The sequence below is a fragment of the Scyliorhinus canicula genome, chromosome 7, assembly GCF_902713615.1.
Source record: "Scyliorhinus canicula chromosome 7, sScyCan1.1, whole genome shotgun sequence".
NCBI classification, from domain to species: Eukaryota; Metazoa; Chordata; class Chondrichthyes; order Carcharhiniformes; family Scyliorhinidae; genus Scyliorhinus; species Scyliorhinus canicula.
Genome location: NC_052152.1, coordinates 31,011,218 through 31,028,236, shown reverse-complemented (window position 1 = coordinate 31,028,236; position 17,019 = coordinate 31,011,218). Strand labels below are relative to the sequence as shown.

The window sequence follows — 17,019 nt, the reverse complement described above, 5'->3', positions numbered from 1 at the left end:
TTCTCCTGTGGCAGTAGGCGAGCTCTGAAGTGTGAACTGCTGCTAAAAAGAGATTGTGCTGGAATTGTATTTCCCTGCAGCAGTCCCAAACATGTCGAGCAGTCATTTTCTCCACGCTTACAGCAGTAGCTGTGTTCTAACCAAGTTTGAATGTGAACATATATTCCAGCAAATGTACATTCCTGTCACAATAAAGATCATACTCAGTTTAAAATAAAACATAAACCTTTGAGCTTTTGAGTTTCTGACATTCACCAGTGCAAGTTGCCAAAACAAAAAGTGTGTGATGCTGCAGATTCTGACCCAGATCAAACTTAACATAGGCAAGATTATTTTATTTCCTTTCCGAACACATGCTTATAAGGTTCTGGGTGATCACTTCCGCTTGTAGAGGAGTGCAAATGGCAAGAAACTCATTTCAATATGTGTGGGTGAGATAGCTTTCATTGACTTAAAGCTTAAGGTCTAACCACACATACACGCGTCAACTTTGCTGAACTCACCAGCTTTTCTGTTTCAGAACACCATTGTGAAGACGTCAGTATGACTTGTGCAGTTAAAGTGGTAATGCTCAAGATCTGCCTCTTGTTATTCACAAGTAAGTGATCGTTTTGTTTCTCACAAGTGAATTTCGCTCCTTAGAGCCGTGAAGATTTGATAGAGCTGTTCAAAATTGTGGACGGTTTTGATAGAGTAAATGAAAGAAAATCGTTTCCTCTGGGAGAAGGGCAGAGGACATCGATTTGCGATAATTGGCACAGGAACCAAAGGGGAGATGAGAAGAAATGATTTTATGCAGCGAGTTATTATGATCCAGAATTCGCTGCCTGAAAGAATGATGGAAGCAGGTTCAATAGTAATTTTTAAAAGGAAATTGGATATATACTTGAAAATGAAATATTTGCAGGACTGTGGGGAAAGAACAGGGCAGTGGGATGAATTAGATAGCTCTCTCAATGAGCAGGCATTAAAAACGTAGCGACACATGGCCTTTTTAGATTCTACTCTGAGTAGCTGGAGTTGTGCCATCATATGGTTCAGTCACAATGTGTCTTTTTATCAAGCTTCAGCCCACTGCATGATATGAATGCGAGATCCATTGTTCTGCGTGCTGATGGAGACAAAATGATGCATGCTTGGATTGTGTTACTTAATCTACCACTCGTCATGATCCATTCTGACTTCAGCACTGTTGCTTCACAGCGCCAGGGTCCCAGGTTCGATTCCCGGCTTGGGTCACTGTCTGTGTGGAGTCTGCAAGTCCTACCCGTGTCTGCGAGGGCTTCCTCCGGGTGCTTCGATTTCCTCGCACAAGTCCCGAAAGACGTGCTTGTTAGGTGAATTGGACATTCTGAATTCTCCCTCCGTGTACCCGGACAGGCGCCGGAATGTGGCGATGAGGGGCTTTTCACAGTAACTTCATTGCAGTGTTAATGTAAGCCTACTTGTGACAATAAAGATTTTTATTATTAAAAAAATATTTTAACCGTAATTATTCAATGCAACATAGATCATTTCTGAATTAAAACACAGTCAGTACCATTGTATTTTTGTTTCTTTTTGCAGATCAGATATTGACTCTGTCAGAGCAAACTGAATTCATCGAATACATCAATGCCACCGTTGGAGAAAATGTATTATTTTCTACAAACTCAACATTTGCTATGAATCGGTCGATAGAATGGAAATACAATTGTGAGGCGAATGAAAAGAGTATTGCGATATCCACCTATGTCGACCGTGACCTCAATATCTTTAACAATTACAAGGATCGTGTGCAGTTTTATGATAATGGCTCATTTTTATTGTCAAATGTTGAACTAAATGATACAGGATATTATGCAGTGACACTGGCAGAAACATCAGGGAAAGAGATATTAATAAAGAAAAGGCTGTTGGTCTTTGGTAAGTTTTCCAGATGTTGGAAGGAAATCAGATTGGAAGCTTTGTTTCGCCTGACTATAATTCCTCATAACGTAATTCTGTGTCCCATTTTAGAAGCAGAAAAACGTGAACCCCGTGCGAGTTATAATGGGATAGCTATTGCACCAAATATTGGCAACAAAAACTGGAACATCATTGGTAAGTTTTCAACATTGATTATTCAATCTGACTATTCAGGGCCTTGCCCCGAATGGCTCTGAGCCAAGCTCATCAGAATGATGTGAGGGCTTAAAGGTTTGTGTTGTGAGGACTGGTTGTATAAACCTGGCCTAAATACCAGTTTAAAAAGTCAAAGGGTGATGTAATTGTGATGCTTAAAATGGTATAGAAAACAATCCAATTGTGTAAATAGAGAGAGGCTATTTCTTCTGACTAAGGGAAGCAACAAACTAGGAGCTGGTTGTGCACACTGGGCTAAATCGCTGGCTTTTAAAGCAGACAAAGGCAGGCCAGCAGCACGGTTCAATTCCCGTACCAGCCTCCCCGAACAGGCACCGGAATGTGGCGACTAGGGGCTTTTCACAGTAACTTAATTGAAGCCTACTCGTGACAATAAGCCATTTTCATTTCATTTCATTTTCATTCATTTTCAACAGCATCATTAAAGTTCGAACCATAGGTTACACAGGAGTGAGATTAGGAAGCAATCCTTCAAAAAAATGGGTAGTGCAAATATGGAATTCTCCCATCAAAAGGCAGTGGGCACTGGCCAAATTAAAATTTTCAAGGCTGCAATCATCAGATTTTTTTTTTATCGGTTAGATTGATCAGATGTTAATCAAAATCAGGAGCTGAAATACAGGTCAGCCGTGGTCTAATTGGATGGTGAAAAAGGATTAAGGGGATGAATAGTATATAAAATAGGCCCTTGCCCCTCGCCTGAGATGCGGTGATTCTCAGGTTAAATCACCACCAGTCAGCTCTCCTTTTCAAAGGGGGAATGCAGCCTATGGTCATCTAGGACTGTGGCGACTTTACCTTGACCTTACCTAGCATACACCTATTTCTATGTTCACATGTAAGTCACTTGATTAATATCTAAAGACTGGAGAGTATTGCTTCATTGTTGTTACCAGCTACATAAACTGCACACCCACTAGAAATGGAGCAGCGTGTGGGAACATTGATTCTTAATGCAGCCCAGATGAATCTGTTACCTGAACAACAAAATAAATATCTGAAAGAAAATCTCAGATAATAAACTGATGCAGTGTGAAGCCTGCAATAAAATCGCTCTTTTGCAGAATGGCGAATTTGAAGCCATGAATGCAACCCAACAGGACAAGGAAGAGAATTTCAAAGTTTATTGGGTGCATTTCCATATAGCGCCCAGGGAAGAAATATAAGTAGAAGTCTCCTTAGGCCAACACCACGTTTCCCTAGTGATATCAGCGTATAATGTCAATGATGAATGAAAGCTATTTGCAGTGCCAGAGCCTGTTTTTAATGTGTGCTGTAAACCTCTAATCTCAACATCTTTACTGTTTTGGCCATCTGATTATTCCAATCAATTCTGTAACAAGATAAAATCCATTTAAAGCATATTAATGATACCAGGAAACATTCAAGACTTCAAAGGAGTGTGACGCGTGTAGCGAACTCTGATAACATCAAGGAAATAATGCTGTAATGCAATAAATGTCAAAAAATGACAGCTACGAATAAGATTCATACTTTCAGCAAACCAAGCTATTGTCAAATAATATAGTTAAATGACATTTGGGCTCAGGCTTAATATCAAACACACTAGCCTGAATTCAAAAGAAAAAAAACTACATTTATGTGCTACCTTTCACAAAGTGTTTTACGGCCAATGAAGTTATTTTAAGTGTAGTCGCTCTGGCGATGCAGGTAAAGTAGTAACAGTTTATGCACAGTAAGATCAAACAAAGATTAAAGTGATCATAATTAGATCATCTGTTTCTATGCTGTCGATTGAGGGTAAATACTGGCCAGGCCATTAGTAAATATTGCCCAGGTCCCAATGTAGAACCCATAGCTTCAGATCTAGAAGCAAGTGTACTACCAACTGAGCCTCAACTGACACTTTGCATTCCCTAAACTGTTTTTTCTTTTAAATTTTGTTTAGTTGGTTAATTATAATGTTTGTTTAAAAAATGGTTATGCTCCAATTGATCATAGGGTCATAGAATGGTTAAGTGGCTAATTTTGTCAGCTGGGCTAATTTTGTCAGATGGGCCCACTCTCCTGCCTTTTCCCCCTGGGAATGATCCAATTATCTTTTGAAAGCCACGATCGACTCTGCTTTCACCACACACGCAGGCAGAGCATGCCAGCTCCCAACCACTATTACGTTAAAAAAAAAGTTTTCCAATATCACCTTTGGTTCTTTTCATATTCACCTTAATTTGGTGGTCCCTCTGATTCTCGCCCCATCGACCAATTCAAAAGATGTCCTCCCTATTTGGTCTGTCCAGCCCCCTCACCACGTAAATTCTCCTCCCAACATTCTCTTGTCGAAAGCAAGCAACCCCAGCTTCTGCAATGGAACAACTTAATTTGCCATTTCACCGTGACGCCGCTACATTGTTAGCGATTTCCTAATGATCAGTTAGGAAGGAAGCAGAGCAGAAATTAGGAGAACTCCTTTTTTTTTCTTCACATAGAGCTATTAGGATCTGGAATGATATCGGAAGCTGGTTCAATAGTAGCTTTCAAAAGGGAACTGGCTATATGATTGAAAAGGAAAGAGTTGCAGAAACATGGGGAAAATAGCAGGGGTGTGGAGCTAATTGGATTGTTCTTTCAAAGCGCCAACACAGGCGCAATGATAAGCAGAATGACCTCCTTCCATGCGCTGTGATTCCTTGAAATTTCCAATTGCATTCCGCTAGGTTGCCAAGGTTTTGTTTGAACTTTTAAAAATACACTTTTTTGAGGAAAGGCTGCTTACCTGCTAGAAACCATCGTGTACCATTACTAGTGTGAGACCATTTCCTCACAATAGCACATCAATGCACACTTGCCTCTTTCATGCTGCATTTCTGGCTTCGCATCAATAACCAAGATGTGACAAGTATATCAGCAACATCAAGGTACAAGTCCCCCTCAAAGAATTACGAACAAAAACAGAGCATTCTGTACAGATGCACCGGATTGATCAGCGTCTGAGGCAAGTGCGCACTGATGTGCTGCTGTGAGGAAATGATCTGATACCAGTAATGCTGCACAATTCGCAGCAAGGACACATTTCAAAGACAAAGATAGATTAAGATTTGAATGTTATCCCAAAAAACATAGGCTTCAGATGGTTTCACGGGTCGGCGCAACATCGAGGGCCGAAGGGCCCATACTGCGCTGTAATGTTCTATGTTCTATAACATCGGCAAAATATCAAATTAATGGTCAGTCTTACCAGACCATGGTGCCAAAATGCAAAACCAAAGTAGAATCATTGTCTATTTCTATTCTAGTTGAGAGTCACTAGAAATTTTAGAGGCAAAGGGCATACATTTTAAAGTGACACTACTTTAAGGTTGGATAAATGACATTTTGGAAATGTCACCTTTGTTGATTTTAACTGTTGAAGGTGTGACTTCCCCATATTGATTACTGTATTGCTCATTTGTTTAATTGGAGCTTAAACACATTTACCTTGCACCTCCTCCCCACCCACAATCCCCCCCCCCCCCCGGAAAAAAAAGGATAAACTACAAGCAACCGGACTTGGTAAAATAGGATTAGGAATAGGAACATAGGAATAGGCCATTCAGCCCATCGAGGCTGTTCTGTATCACAACTCCATTGACCTGTTAAATTTAAAAACATTCAATAAATTATGGGGTGTTGGGTGTTAAATATATCTTGAGGGGAAATATTTATTCGCTCATTCATTTTCAACCTGAAAGTTAATTTTAATTGTGAAGCAGGCTCGAAGGGCCAAATGGCCTCCTCCTGCTCCTTCTTTTTCTATGTTTCTATCTTTTCTTTTTTAATGGGTAGAAAATTGCTATTTATCTACACACGCACATGTATGCTTAAATGCGCACATGTATGTAATTATGCACATCCTTATTTCTGTCACTGTTTCCATTAATATCTAAGGTAGCCATATAAATTACTTATACTGCAGTACTGTCTTTTTCTAAGCCCCAAATGTGCTGAAAGGCTTTAATTATGATTTCAAGTCCTGTGGACGGTAGATTCATTTTGGCATTTGTTTTTCGTTTATTGCTTGCCAATTGCTATTTTTTTTCTTTCACTGATAAGTGGAACTGATTGATGAATATAATTGACTGGTGATGCAAGTCACCGAATTGCAAAAGGCTTTACAAATCCAGAGAAAAGTGGAGACAGGAGTAACATTCGTGGAAAGAGAATGAACTGTGAAAACGGGTTTAAAAGAAAATTCAATTTCTACATTGGATAAGCAAAAGATATGGTCAGATTTCACTGAATAAAACGTCAGATGACTTAGATGAGTTAGCTTCTGAATATTTCTTTAAAATCAAACAGGATAGTAAGACAACAGGCTGTTAATATAAACTTTCATGTCAACTGGATCAGAAGGAGTTTCTTGTTTCAGAGAGTTCCAAATGGCTGGAATAATGTACCCCATATGCATTGCTATTCAGACAGGTACAATACTAAGCTAATACTTAGCAATGCATTTTTAATTTTCCTTGACTTCACTAACATTATAAATGGGGGTCTATAGATGCCTATATATCTTTAGAAACTCAAAAACATTAATAAAGTAATTTTACAATAATGTTGCAAATACATTACAAAACGTACACATTTCTCATTATAACAAGGTATTTAATCCTGCCAGAAGCTCTCTTAAGCGGCACTGGAAGATACCCAGGAAGGTGTATTTTAGGAACTAATCCTTTGGCCCCGATAATTTATAACAACAAATTGATGTGTAGGTTTCTTCCAATCTGTGGTTGGATTTCAGCTCCATTCCAGTCTTCTCTCCTTAGTGGTTCTCTCCGAGGATATCATGTCTTCAGTTGTCCTTGGCTTTCTACAGAGACAATCAGTTGAAATATTGTAGAGGAGTTATACAAAATTTATAAGATAAGATTAAGCTAGAAATCCAATTATATTAAATTCTCTGTTAAATTATATACATGTTAAGAACTCAATGCTTGGCTGTATTATGTAGCCATCAATGATCATCTAACATTTCATATTTCAGAGTAACATGTTTACAGTCACTTGGGATTTCCTGTGCTATTAATGAATTATTAGCATTTGTAAAGATTTTGCTGCACAAAATATACTCAACAGGGAATCCACCAAAGGGAGAATTAATTTCACTGCTGAGGAAGGCATGTCAATAGGCAATCATTCTGTGCACATTTTGAAAGGATCAGGTAGAACATGGAGCTACTTGTGCAACTGCAGTTTGCAATTTGCTGAGGAATCATAACTGTGTTTGTGGAAATGTTGTCTGTTCAGGATTTCCAACAAAATTGAACCAGAAATAGATTGTGATGTTCCTCAAAGTAGTGAGCAGAGCAGATCTTCAATACTGCACTTACAACACTGCTTGAATTAATGACAGCAGTCTCTTTAATTTGTCACCATTTAAGTCTACTGTCACTTTAATGTAAACTTGTGTCTATCCACACGAAATGGATTAAAAACTCTGCATTTTTTTAAAACATCATTAAAAATCTTCCTCAAAAAATTGGACAAATTTCCACAATTCTTCCATATAAACATGCCTTTCTCCTTACTGTCCTTAGAGTCAAAGATATTTAAATTAAATTAATAATTATTAATTTGGGGCAGGAGGACTGTTTGAAAGCAATAAGTGAAAACACAATAAAATATGTTTTATTGTTCTAAGTTCTAAGTAAGTAGGGCGGCATGGTGGTACAATGCTTAACACTGCTGGCTCACAGCTCCAGGGTCCCAGGTTCAATTATGGCCTTAGGTGACTGTGTGGAGTTTGCACTTTCTCCCCTTGTCTGCGTGGGTTTCCTCCAGGTGCTCCGGTTTCCTCTCACGGTCCAAAGATGTGCAGGTTAGGTGGATTGGCCATGCTAAATTGCCCATCAGTGTCCAAATGTTAGGTGGGGTTCCTGGGTTATTGGGATGGGGTGGAGGCATGGGCTTAAGTAGGGTAGGGTACTCTTTCCAAGGGCTGGTGCAGACTCGATGGGCCTCCTTCTGCATTGTAAATACTATGACTCTATGGCCCCGCCTAAAAATCAGATTACTAATAATTGGGCTTAGAAATTAGCCATAAGAAAATGATAGGCATTTGAATGGGTCCAGTAAGTAATTCCTTCTGTTGTATTTCTGACCTATGAAAATTCAACAAAGCCAAAAATTCATAAAAGCAAACTTCAGGATTGCCTAACAGTTTAACAAAAACACAGCAGGGGATTAAATGTCTTCATCCATACTTATGTGGGTCAGTGTTACAAACGTTTACTTGAAGATCCGTACAATTTGCACACAAGTGCTGAGGTTGCACTTATGTGGGGAATAATGACAGCGAGGGGTAAGCCTGACATTGTGTGATAGTATAACAGCAGTAATAGCATATCTGCATTCCATTCTGCATCTCTCCCAGTGTTCTTTACATTTGGGAAATAAACATTGGGAGAGATGAAGTACAAACTTTGCTATTACCCCTTTGGCACTATCATACAAAGTCAAAATCCCCCCCCCCCCCCCCCCCCCCCCCACCCCACCCCCCAGGGTATATAATATCTGAAGAGTTTGGGGCCAATGGTGCAGGAAGCAGAGTTCTTGTGCTCCACAAGATTGTTTTCTCCACAAGATGAGCCTGAAAATAAAAACAATTACTTGTACCCTATATGTCCTGTTAACACACACAAAACACATTGGGCGCGATTCTCCGAAACGGAGAGAAACAGCCGACACCGGAGTGAAACCCGGAGTGTTTCACTCCGGCATCAGAGGCCGCTCATCGCCCCCTATTCTCTCCCCCCCCCCCCCCCCCCCCCCCGGGAGGCTAGGAGAGTCGTTGCGCGAATCTCGGGCGCCGGGCCTTGACGCTTGCGTCAAAGCGGTGCGCTGAGAATGACGCGGCCGGCGGCGCCTAAGTGACGTCAGCCGCGCATGCGCAGGTTGGCCGGCTCCAACCTGCACATGCGTGGTTGCCGTCTTCCCCTCCGCTGCCCCGCAAGACATGGCAGCTTGATCTTGCGGGGCGGTGGAGGGAAAAGAGTGTGTCGTTTGCAGACGCCAGCCCGACGATCGGTGGGCACCGATCGTGGGCCAGACATCTGATGAGCACGCCCGTGGTGCTCGATCCTCCCTCCGCCCCCCACAGGCCCCACACTTACCTGTCGCGCGCTGCTCACGCCGGCAGCGACCAGGTGTGGTTGGTGCCAGCGTGAACCGGTCGGGTTCGTCAGGCCGCTCGGCCCATCTGGGCCGGAGAATCGCCGGTCTGCGTGAAAAACGACGAGCGGTGATTCTCCGAGCGGCATCACGCAAAACACGACATGCCATTTTGGGGGGGGGGGGGGGGAGGGAGAATCGCATGGGGTGCTAGGGCGGCGTGCCGTGATTCTCCCAGCCCTCCCGCGATTCTCCCACCCAGTGTGGGGAGCGGAGAATCGTGCCCATTATCATAGATTAATCCCGTACCATGTTCATCATTAAGTATAAATCACAAAAATATGGATGAGCAAGACCATGCAATTAGTCCAGCTCCTGCTTCCATTGAGACCCATCCTTCAGCCAGCACTACATCCTACTGCCCTGAGTGAATCCAAAATTTTGGCCCCACCACCCTACCCAGGAAAACCATTGCAAGGATGAATGTTTGGAGAGTTGATTCTATCCTGACATCAGTCTTGAATTCGCCCTGAACCATTGTTGTTTCAAATGAAAACATTATACACCATCTCAACCTCTGAGCGCAGAACCAAATTAGCTTTTAGGTAGTCAAAAACACAGCAGAGGATACAATCAAAATGTTAAATTCCCAATTCCCCAGAGGATGCGACAGCAGATTTCTAATATTGTAATCACAGTATTAATATTAGAACATAGAACATAGAACAGTACAGCACAGAACAGGCCCTTCGGCCCTCAATGTTGTGCCGAGCCATGATCACCCTACTCAAACCCACGTATCCACCCTATACCCGTAACTCAACAACCCCCCCCCCCTTTTAACCTTACTTTTATTAGGCCACTACGGGCAATTTAGCATGGCCAATCCACCTAACCCGCATATCTTTGGACTGTGGGAGGAAACCGGAGCACCCGGAGGAAACCCACGCACACAGGGGGAGGACGTGCAGATTCCACACAGACAGTGACCCAGCCGGGTATCGAACCTGGGACCCTGGAGCTGTGAAGCATTTATGCTAACCACCATGCTACCCTGCTGCCCCATTATTAATATTCATATCAGAATATGGCGAATGTGGCTTTCAAATCACTAGAACCGGCTTCAGCACTATTTTCCTTAGATTTGGAGTTCATGGTGTTCTTGGACACTTGTACATTTTACTAAAGTGAGATCATTTAAATGTGTTTCTTAAAACATCTCATGGGTTACGATATCTAAAAGTGCTAATAGTCATGCATTCTGTTTTTATACAGAAAAACTTTGAAAAGTGAGCAAGCATGACTATTAAACGTCTTTGCTCACTATTTCCATTTTGCTGCTGGAATGCTATTAATAACTGTCCTACTTTGTTCCTTGGATGTTGTTTAGAGGGACTCGCTGAGACTTGAAACTGATATAAATTTAGTACAGATTGCTGGAAAAGCATTGTTGGAGTTTCAATCTTAGTAATGCACTGCGCCCCGAAATGACTGGGGCACTCCATTCTCTACCAGTTTTATTTACATAGAGGTTGCATTATTTTTCCCCTCACATAGGCATTTTGATTGGTTTCGCTGTGGTTGGGATGTGTGCAATCTGTGCGGTAGTTATATATTTCATAACGAGAAGAAAGCAAGAAAGTGCAGAAGCTGGTAAGTGAGAATCTGATCTCTCTGAACGTATTATAATAGAAAGATACTCTGTTATGTCACTTCATCTTTAATTAAATACATTTAGTCACATTGACAGTGGCAGAATTTTTTTCAGTAAATCATTTGGTCGTACAGAATTTGAACATTGCAGAAAAGGGAGACATGTTGCTGAAGCTTTTCATCTTGCACTGATCAGGATAAACACAAGAATGCCAAGTATCAAACAATCACAACAATTTATGTTGCAGCAAAAGAATGCTGATTGGTTGGCAAGTCAATTCTGATAGGCCGAGGTATTGCCATGGAGAAAGTAACAAGGAACTTTAGGCTCCCTGAGCTAATTGAATAAAAAAGGCCTAAGGCTTGAATATATGAATTAGTTTGAGAATGGGTCCCTGCATATGAATGTATGTCACAGTTCGTAACGTGGCTCATTTACCATTGCTCAAGGTGACATACATTCAGATCTCTCTTCCTGAATGTCATGAACCTCTTTTTTTCAATCATTACATGTCAAATTAGACAACAGACTTGAATTCAAATTATAGATTCCTAAAGGGGGCAAAGAATGTTTTGGGGAAAGCATTGTGAAACAATGATGCCTCACTGAGTAAATATACTATCGGCTGAGTTATTGAGCTGCACAAATCAAATAGGGAGCAGGGATGAAATCAATCAGCTTTCTTGTTTCTGTTAGCTGTTCAATGGTCCCCAAATGGAAAATGCTCATTTGGGGGAATCAGGTAAGAACTGAATCAAACTTGGTTGTGAATCCCTTTGTAGTCAAATAGCCTATTGGCTTTCTGTCTGGCCCATGTACATTAGATATTAGAGGGTATTATATTCTGGCAAGAACGAGTGCATCAGGGAAAGAAGACACAATAAAACACAATTTAAAAAATGCACAGCATAACTCGAAAGGGAACATAAAGCAAAAATAAATATAATGATCTTTTTCCAATTTTTGGAAGCCGATATTTTGTGTAAGCAGTTAACACAAGATCAATAGATCAGGAGATGCAGCAACAGTTATTCAACAGAAATTTCAACAGTACAATGATTCAAGCCATGACTTTTGTGAATGCAAAGGAGATTGTCACAATTGGATATGAACATTTTGGAGGGTTTTCCCTAAATATATTTGAAGGTTCACTGTCATACGTTTGGCCAAGTTGGTACTGAACACTAGCAGTACAATTATCTAACAAAGGTACTGCCCATTCAATTTAGATGAGGGCTAGCCTTAACGTTTTGATGGTGGCTGCTGATTATGCATGTCAGCATATTGCTTTCACCACCAACAACTTATGTTTATGTGGAGTCTTTAATCATTATAAAATGATTAAGATCTTTGTAAACCAAATATGATGTTGAACCATGTCAGGAAGCAGTAGGTTGGGTGAGCAAAAGCTTGGTCAAGGAGGTAGGTTGAGATTCTCCATTGCGAGTCCGCCTCACTACCACTGCTAACGAGGACGGAGGATTTGGCAGGATCCCGCCCATAGTTTTTAAGGAGCCTACTAAAGGAGAAAGCCAGGTAGCGAGGGGGAGAGGTGTTAGGAAGGAATTCCAGAGCTTGGGGCCTTCGTAGCTGAAGGCACAGCCACCGTGGTGGAGCAATAGAAATCAGGCATGCACAGGAGGCAAGAATCAGAGGAACACAGATATCTCGGAGGGTTAAGGGCCAGAGGAGAGTGGGGCGTTGTCAGGCTATTGAGGAATTTGAAATCTATGATGAGGAATTTAGAATTGTGATGAGGCTTGTTCAGGAGCTAATGTGTGCATGGTGATGATAGGTAAATGGGAGTTGGCAGGAGTTACGACACAGGCAGCAAAGTTTTAGATGATATGATGCTCAGAGAAGCTGGAATGTGAGAGACCAACCAGGAGTGGATTGGAATAGCGAAGTCTAGAGATGATAAAGGCATGAATAAGGATTTCAGCTGTCGATGAGCAGAGACGGGGAAGAGGTCGGGCATTACGCCAAAAGTGGGAAGAGGCAGACTTAGCAGTGGCTTGAATATGAGGTTGGAAGCTCAACTCAGGGTCAATGTGACACCAAGGTTGCTAACAGACTGGTTGAATCTCAGACTGTTGCCAGAGAGAGGGCTGGAGTTGTTAGTGAGGGAAGTAGAATTTTGAGCAGGAACCAAGAAGAGTTTCATTCCTCCCAGTATTACATTGGAGGAATTGAGAGGGGTGAGGGGTGTAGGGGAGACGTCAGTGCACATGTGGAAACCTAATGCTGTGTTTTCAGATCATGTGACTGGAGGGCTGCATTTGGATAAGAAAAAGGTGGGAGTCAAGGATAGATCCTGGGGGGGATGCCAGAGGTAACATACAGAAGAAGGGAGAGAAGCCATTGCAAGAACTTCCCTGGCTATGAGTAGATAGATAAAAATGGAAGCATTTGAGAGCAGTTCCACCCAGTTGGCTGACAGTGGAGAGGTGTTGATGGAAGATGATGTGGTCAACCATACCAATTCCTACAGACAGATCAAGACAAATGAGGGGGGGAGGGGGGGATGACCTAGACCACAGTAACAGAGGTTGTCATTTGTGTCAGAGATGTTTCAGTGTCATGGCAGGGGCCATAATGGAAAAGGCAGTTGGGTGGATTGTACACGGCCAATTGAACCATTACCAACTACTTCCAGTCTCTACTCGTGGTCAAAATCAGTCCATATAGGAAATTCATCCAGAATGGAAATAGAGATGTGCCACAAGTTACCATGAAATGCCCATTAAAAAAAATAAGTCTGAGTACAAGACACAATAATTACATGGTGAAAAAGGCTTGGTTAAGATCAATCAAAAAGAATTGGACTTGATTTAAATGAATGTTTCTATTCCTAAAGTTTCTGAAATTGCTCAATGATTTGTTCTACAACAGCCAATGGAAGAAGAATTTATTTTCAGTTTGTTATAGAAATTGTGAACAAAATGAAATCATTACTTTTCTCATTTTTGTTGCAGAAATTCCAGTTGTGAAAAACAACGAGAATGTAAACAGCAACATTCCAATGGTCGTTTATTCAACTTATGTCGGTACATTTCCTAACTATGGGAAGTCATGTCAATCAACTCCTTTGGACCAAACGTGACCGGAGCTTTGCTGTGCAACGTGGTTTGATAAACTTGTCTATATTTTATTTAAAAATGTACAGTGGAACCTCAATCATCTGCACTCCTGTTATACACTTTCTTAATTATTCACAAGGACGGATGCCACATAGAAACAGCTAAAGTACCAGCTCAAAGATCCTCTTTCAGAACCCTGCTGGTGGATCCATCACAGTTCTAAAAATAATCATGAAAAATGCTTCTCAAACATAGACCTTCTCAGCCACAAAGATGCCCAGTTACGTTGTCATATTCTTACCTTCAGCAACTTTCCGTTGGCAATGGTCACAGCACTGATCTTAGTACAGATTGTCTGCTTAAATGGGCCTGTGTTTAATGGTTGGTGAACAGGCCTCTCATAGGAGTTAATTTCAACCCAACCTGCCCAGTAGGAAACTGGAGCGATCAGATCGACAGTCTGTTTTTGCACATCGTTAAAAAGTCCAAGTTAAGCAAAGTCAGGTGATACAGTAAAACGAGCGGCTAAACTGATCATGCAAGTTTTTCTCCAGACGGGTTAGTTTAAGATATTCCCCCTGTTGAAACTAACACTACCCAATGCCTTTGTGTTCACACACTCTCGTGGCCGAGCAAGTCCATTTAAACAGGCAGGGCAAACATTGATTTTAAAGCTACTCACTCTACATTGCTGAGATTAGTAAGGACGCAATTGTAGAGGCAGGTGCGTGCTGCCACAGGGGCCTATGGTGAGCACTGAGAGAATATTTTTTTGCCCATCTTTCTTCCATCACTGGTGGATCCAGCAGCAGGAATTTCAAACTATGTGTGGAGATGGTGGAGAGGATGATAAATTTGAGCTGGTGATCTGTCCATGAATCTTTTTTAGCGCCAGTCGATCTTACAAAATAATGGTGGGAAATGCTTTTGTGGAGATCTCTGGGAGACCAGTAGGATGAAACAGTCCATTCAAAATTCAGATCAGCATTAATTGCTGGATTCTCAAAGCTTTGTTAATTTCTAATGCCTACAAGAGGAAGATAATCGAGTGTTTGCACACTTTCATCATAAAATTAAGAGGAATATTTCTTAAACCAACCAGATTTACTATACTGAGGAAGTTTACTGATACAAACCTGTTTTGGTTTGTGCATACTCATGCTAAACTGGTTGAAGAAGTCTTGTGATCGGGCTTCAAGGCGATTCTGATCTCAGACCTGCTGCCAGAACGTGTTCCTCTTTATAATCAGGCTTTCAAAGTTAGGGTATGAAATTATTCCATAAGATTTAAGTGCCTTATAATTGGGCTCTATAGATATTAACATAGAAATGCTCAACACATTGATGTGAATTGTTTTTGTCAGCTATTTAACTGGACACATCATAACTCTTTGTTTTAGCAAGTTTAATGACGCGATTAAAGTGTTGACAAAGGAACTATACACTAGCATGTTAAGTACCTGCGTGTTAAAACATCAATTCCCCAATTTCAAAGGCAAGGTTTATTCATCAATTTTGTGAGTTTCCCAAGACTGTAAAACATTTGTCTTTGTGAAATTGAAAGTGCTGCCCTTTGTTTTTAATTTACACTTTTGGATTACTAATCTTTCACTTCTCGTTCAATTGTTAGTACATTTGTATTTAATAAAACCTGAACACTTCTGACACAAAGAAAACCCTCCTTTTGTACTTTTTACTTTCTGTACACAAAATGAACATGTCAGAAATGTTCTGTGGAACACAGACTATTTCTTCGATGTCTGATTGCATTTTGTTTATTTTGGGGTTTTGTGATGTGATTCAATTGGATTCAACTGCGCTATTCATGCATAAATTAAATTGTTTTGGTTTGATGCACACTAAGCTGGTATTTAATACACTGAATCTTTAACTTTATTGTATGACCCATGCTTTTATTATTTTAAAGGAATTAACTCATCTTGGGACATGATACCGATGTATAATGTGATCTTACTTAAGTAATTAAATATAACTGTTGGTGTAGAGGAGCAAGCAAAATAAAAAATGTCAATGTGTAAATTGAATACATTGAACTCGCTGTAATATTTTTAAAAAACAGATAAGTATTACGGAATCGGTTGCAAGTTGTAGATCAGGGGCGGGATTCTCCGACCCCACGCAGGGTCGGAGAATCGGCCGGCAGCGGCGTTATTCCCGCTCCCGCAGGGTTTTTAAATCTCTGACCGGCCAAAAACCGGCGCTGTGCAAATCCCGCCAGCAGCCTCTGAAAACAGCTGGCGCCGGCGGGATGTCATTATATTTATAGTTTCCACAAATCTCCGGCCCGGATGGGCCGAAGTCCCGCCGACGTGGCCACGGGTCACGTCGGCGAAAATCACAGTTGCTTTAAAACGTCGTCAACCATTGATGATGGTTGACGCCGTTCAGTGTCGGGGGGTGGGTTGCGGCATCGGGGGGGGGGGGGGGGGGGGTGGGTTGCGGCATCGGGGGGGGGGTGGGTTACGGCATCGGGGGGGGTTGCGGCATCGGGGGGGGTGGGTTGCGGCATCGGGGGGAGGTTTGGGGGCAGCGGCGTGCAGAGAGGGGGGGCGACGGGTGCCCGGGGCCAACGCACCGTCGCCCACCGGGGGGGGGGGGGTGGGTTGCGGCATCGGTGGGGGGGGGGGTGGTTTGCGGCATCGGGGGGGGGTTTGCGGCATCGGTGGGGGGGGGGTTGCGGCATCGGTGGGGGGGGGGGTTACGGCATCGGGGGGGGGGGTTGCGGCACCGGGGGGGGGGGGGTTTGGGGGCAGCGGCGTGCAGAGAGTGGGGGCGACGGATGCCCGGGGCCAACGCACCGTCGCCCCCCCCCTCCGTACGCCGCTGCCCCCTACCCCAACCACCCCCCCTCACCACCCCTACCTCCCTCCAACGCCCCTACCCCCCCACCACCCCTACCCCCCTCCCCACCACCCCTACCCCCCTCCCCACCACCCCTACCCCCCTCCAACGCCGCCCCCCATCTCTCACAACGCCGCAACCCCCCACCCTCAACGCCGCAACCCCCCCCTCATCGCCGGGTCCCCCCCC

General features: G+C 42.5%; 1 protein-coding gene across 1 annotated transcript; it reads left to right on the top strand.

Annotated features, from left to right (window-relative positions):
- The first annotated feature begins 384 nt into the window (after nucleotides 1-384).
- On the top strand, nucleotides 385-16,017 carry LOC119968836. The gene is made up of 5 exons (XM_038801691.1): nucleotides 385-598; nucleotides 1,567-1,905; nucleotides 1,999-2,082; nucleotides 10,792-10,887; nucleotides 13,864-16,017. Exons 1-5 carry the CDS (start codon nucleotides 544-546, stop codon nucleotides 13,989-13,991), a joined length of 702 nt encoding a protein of 233 aa, XP_038657619.1. The 5' UTR covers nucleotides 385-543; the 3' UTR covers nucleotides 13,992-16,017.
- Nucleotides 16,018-17,019: the final 1,002 nt, after the last annotated feature.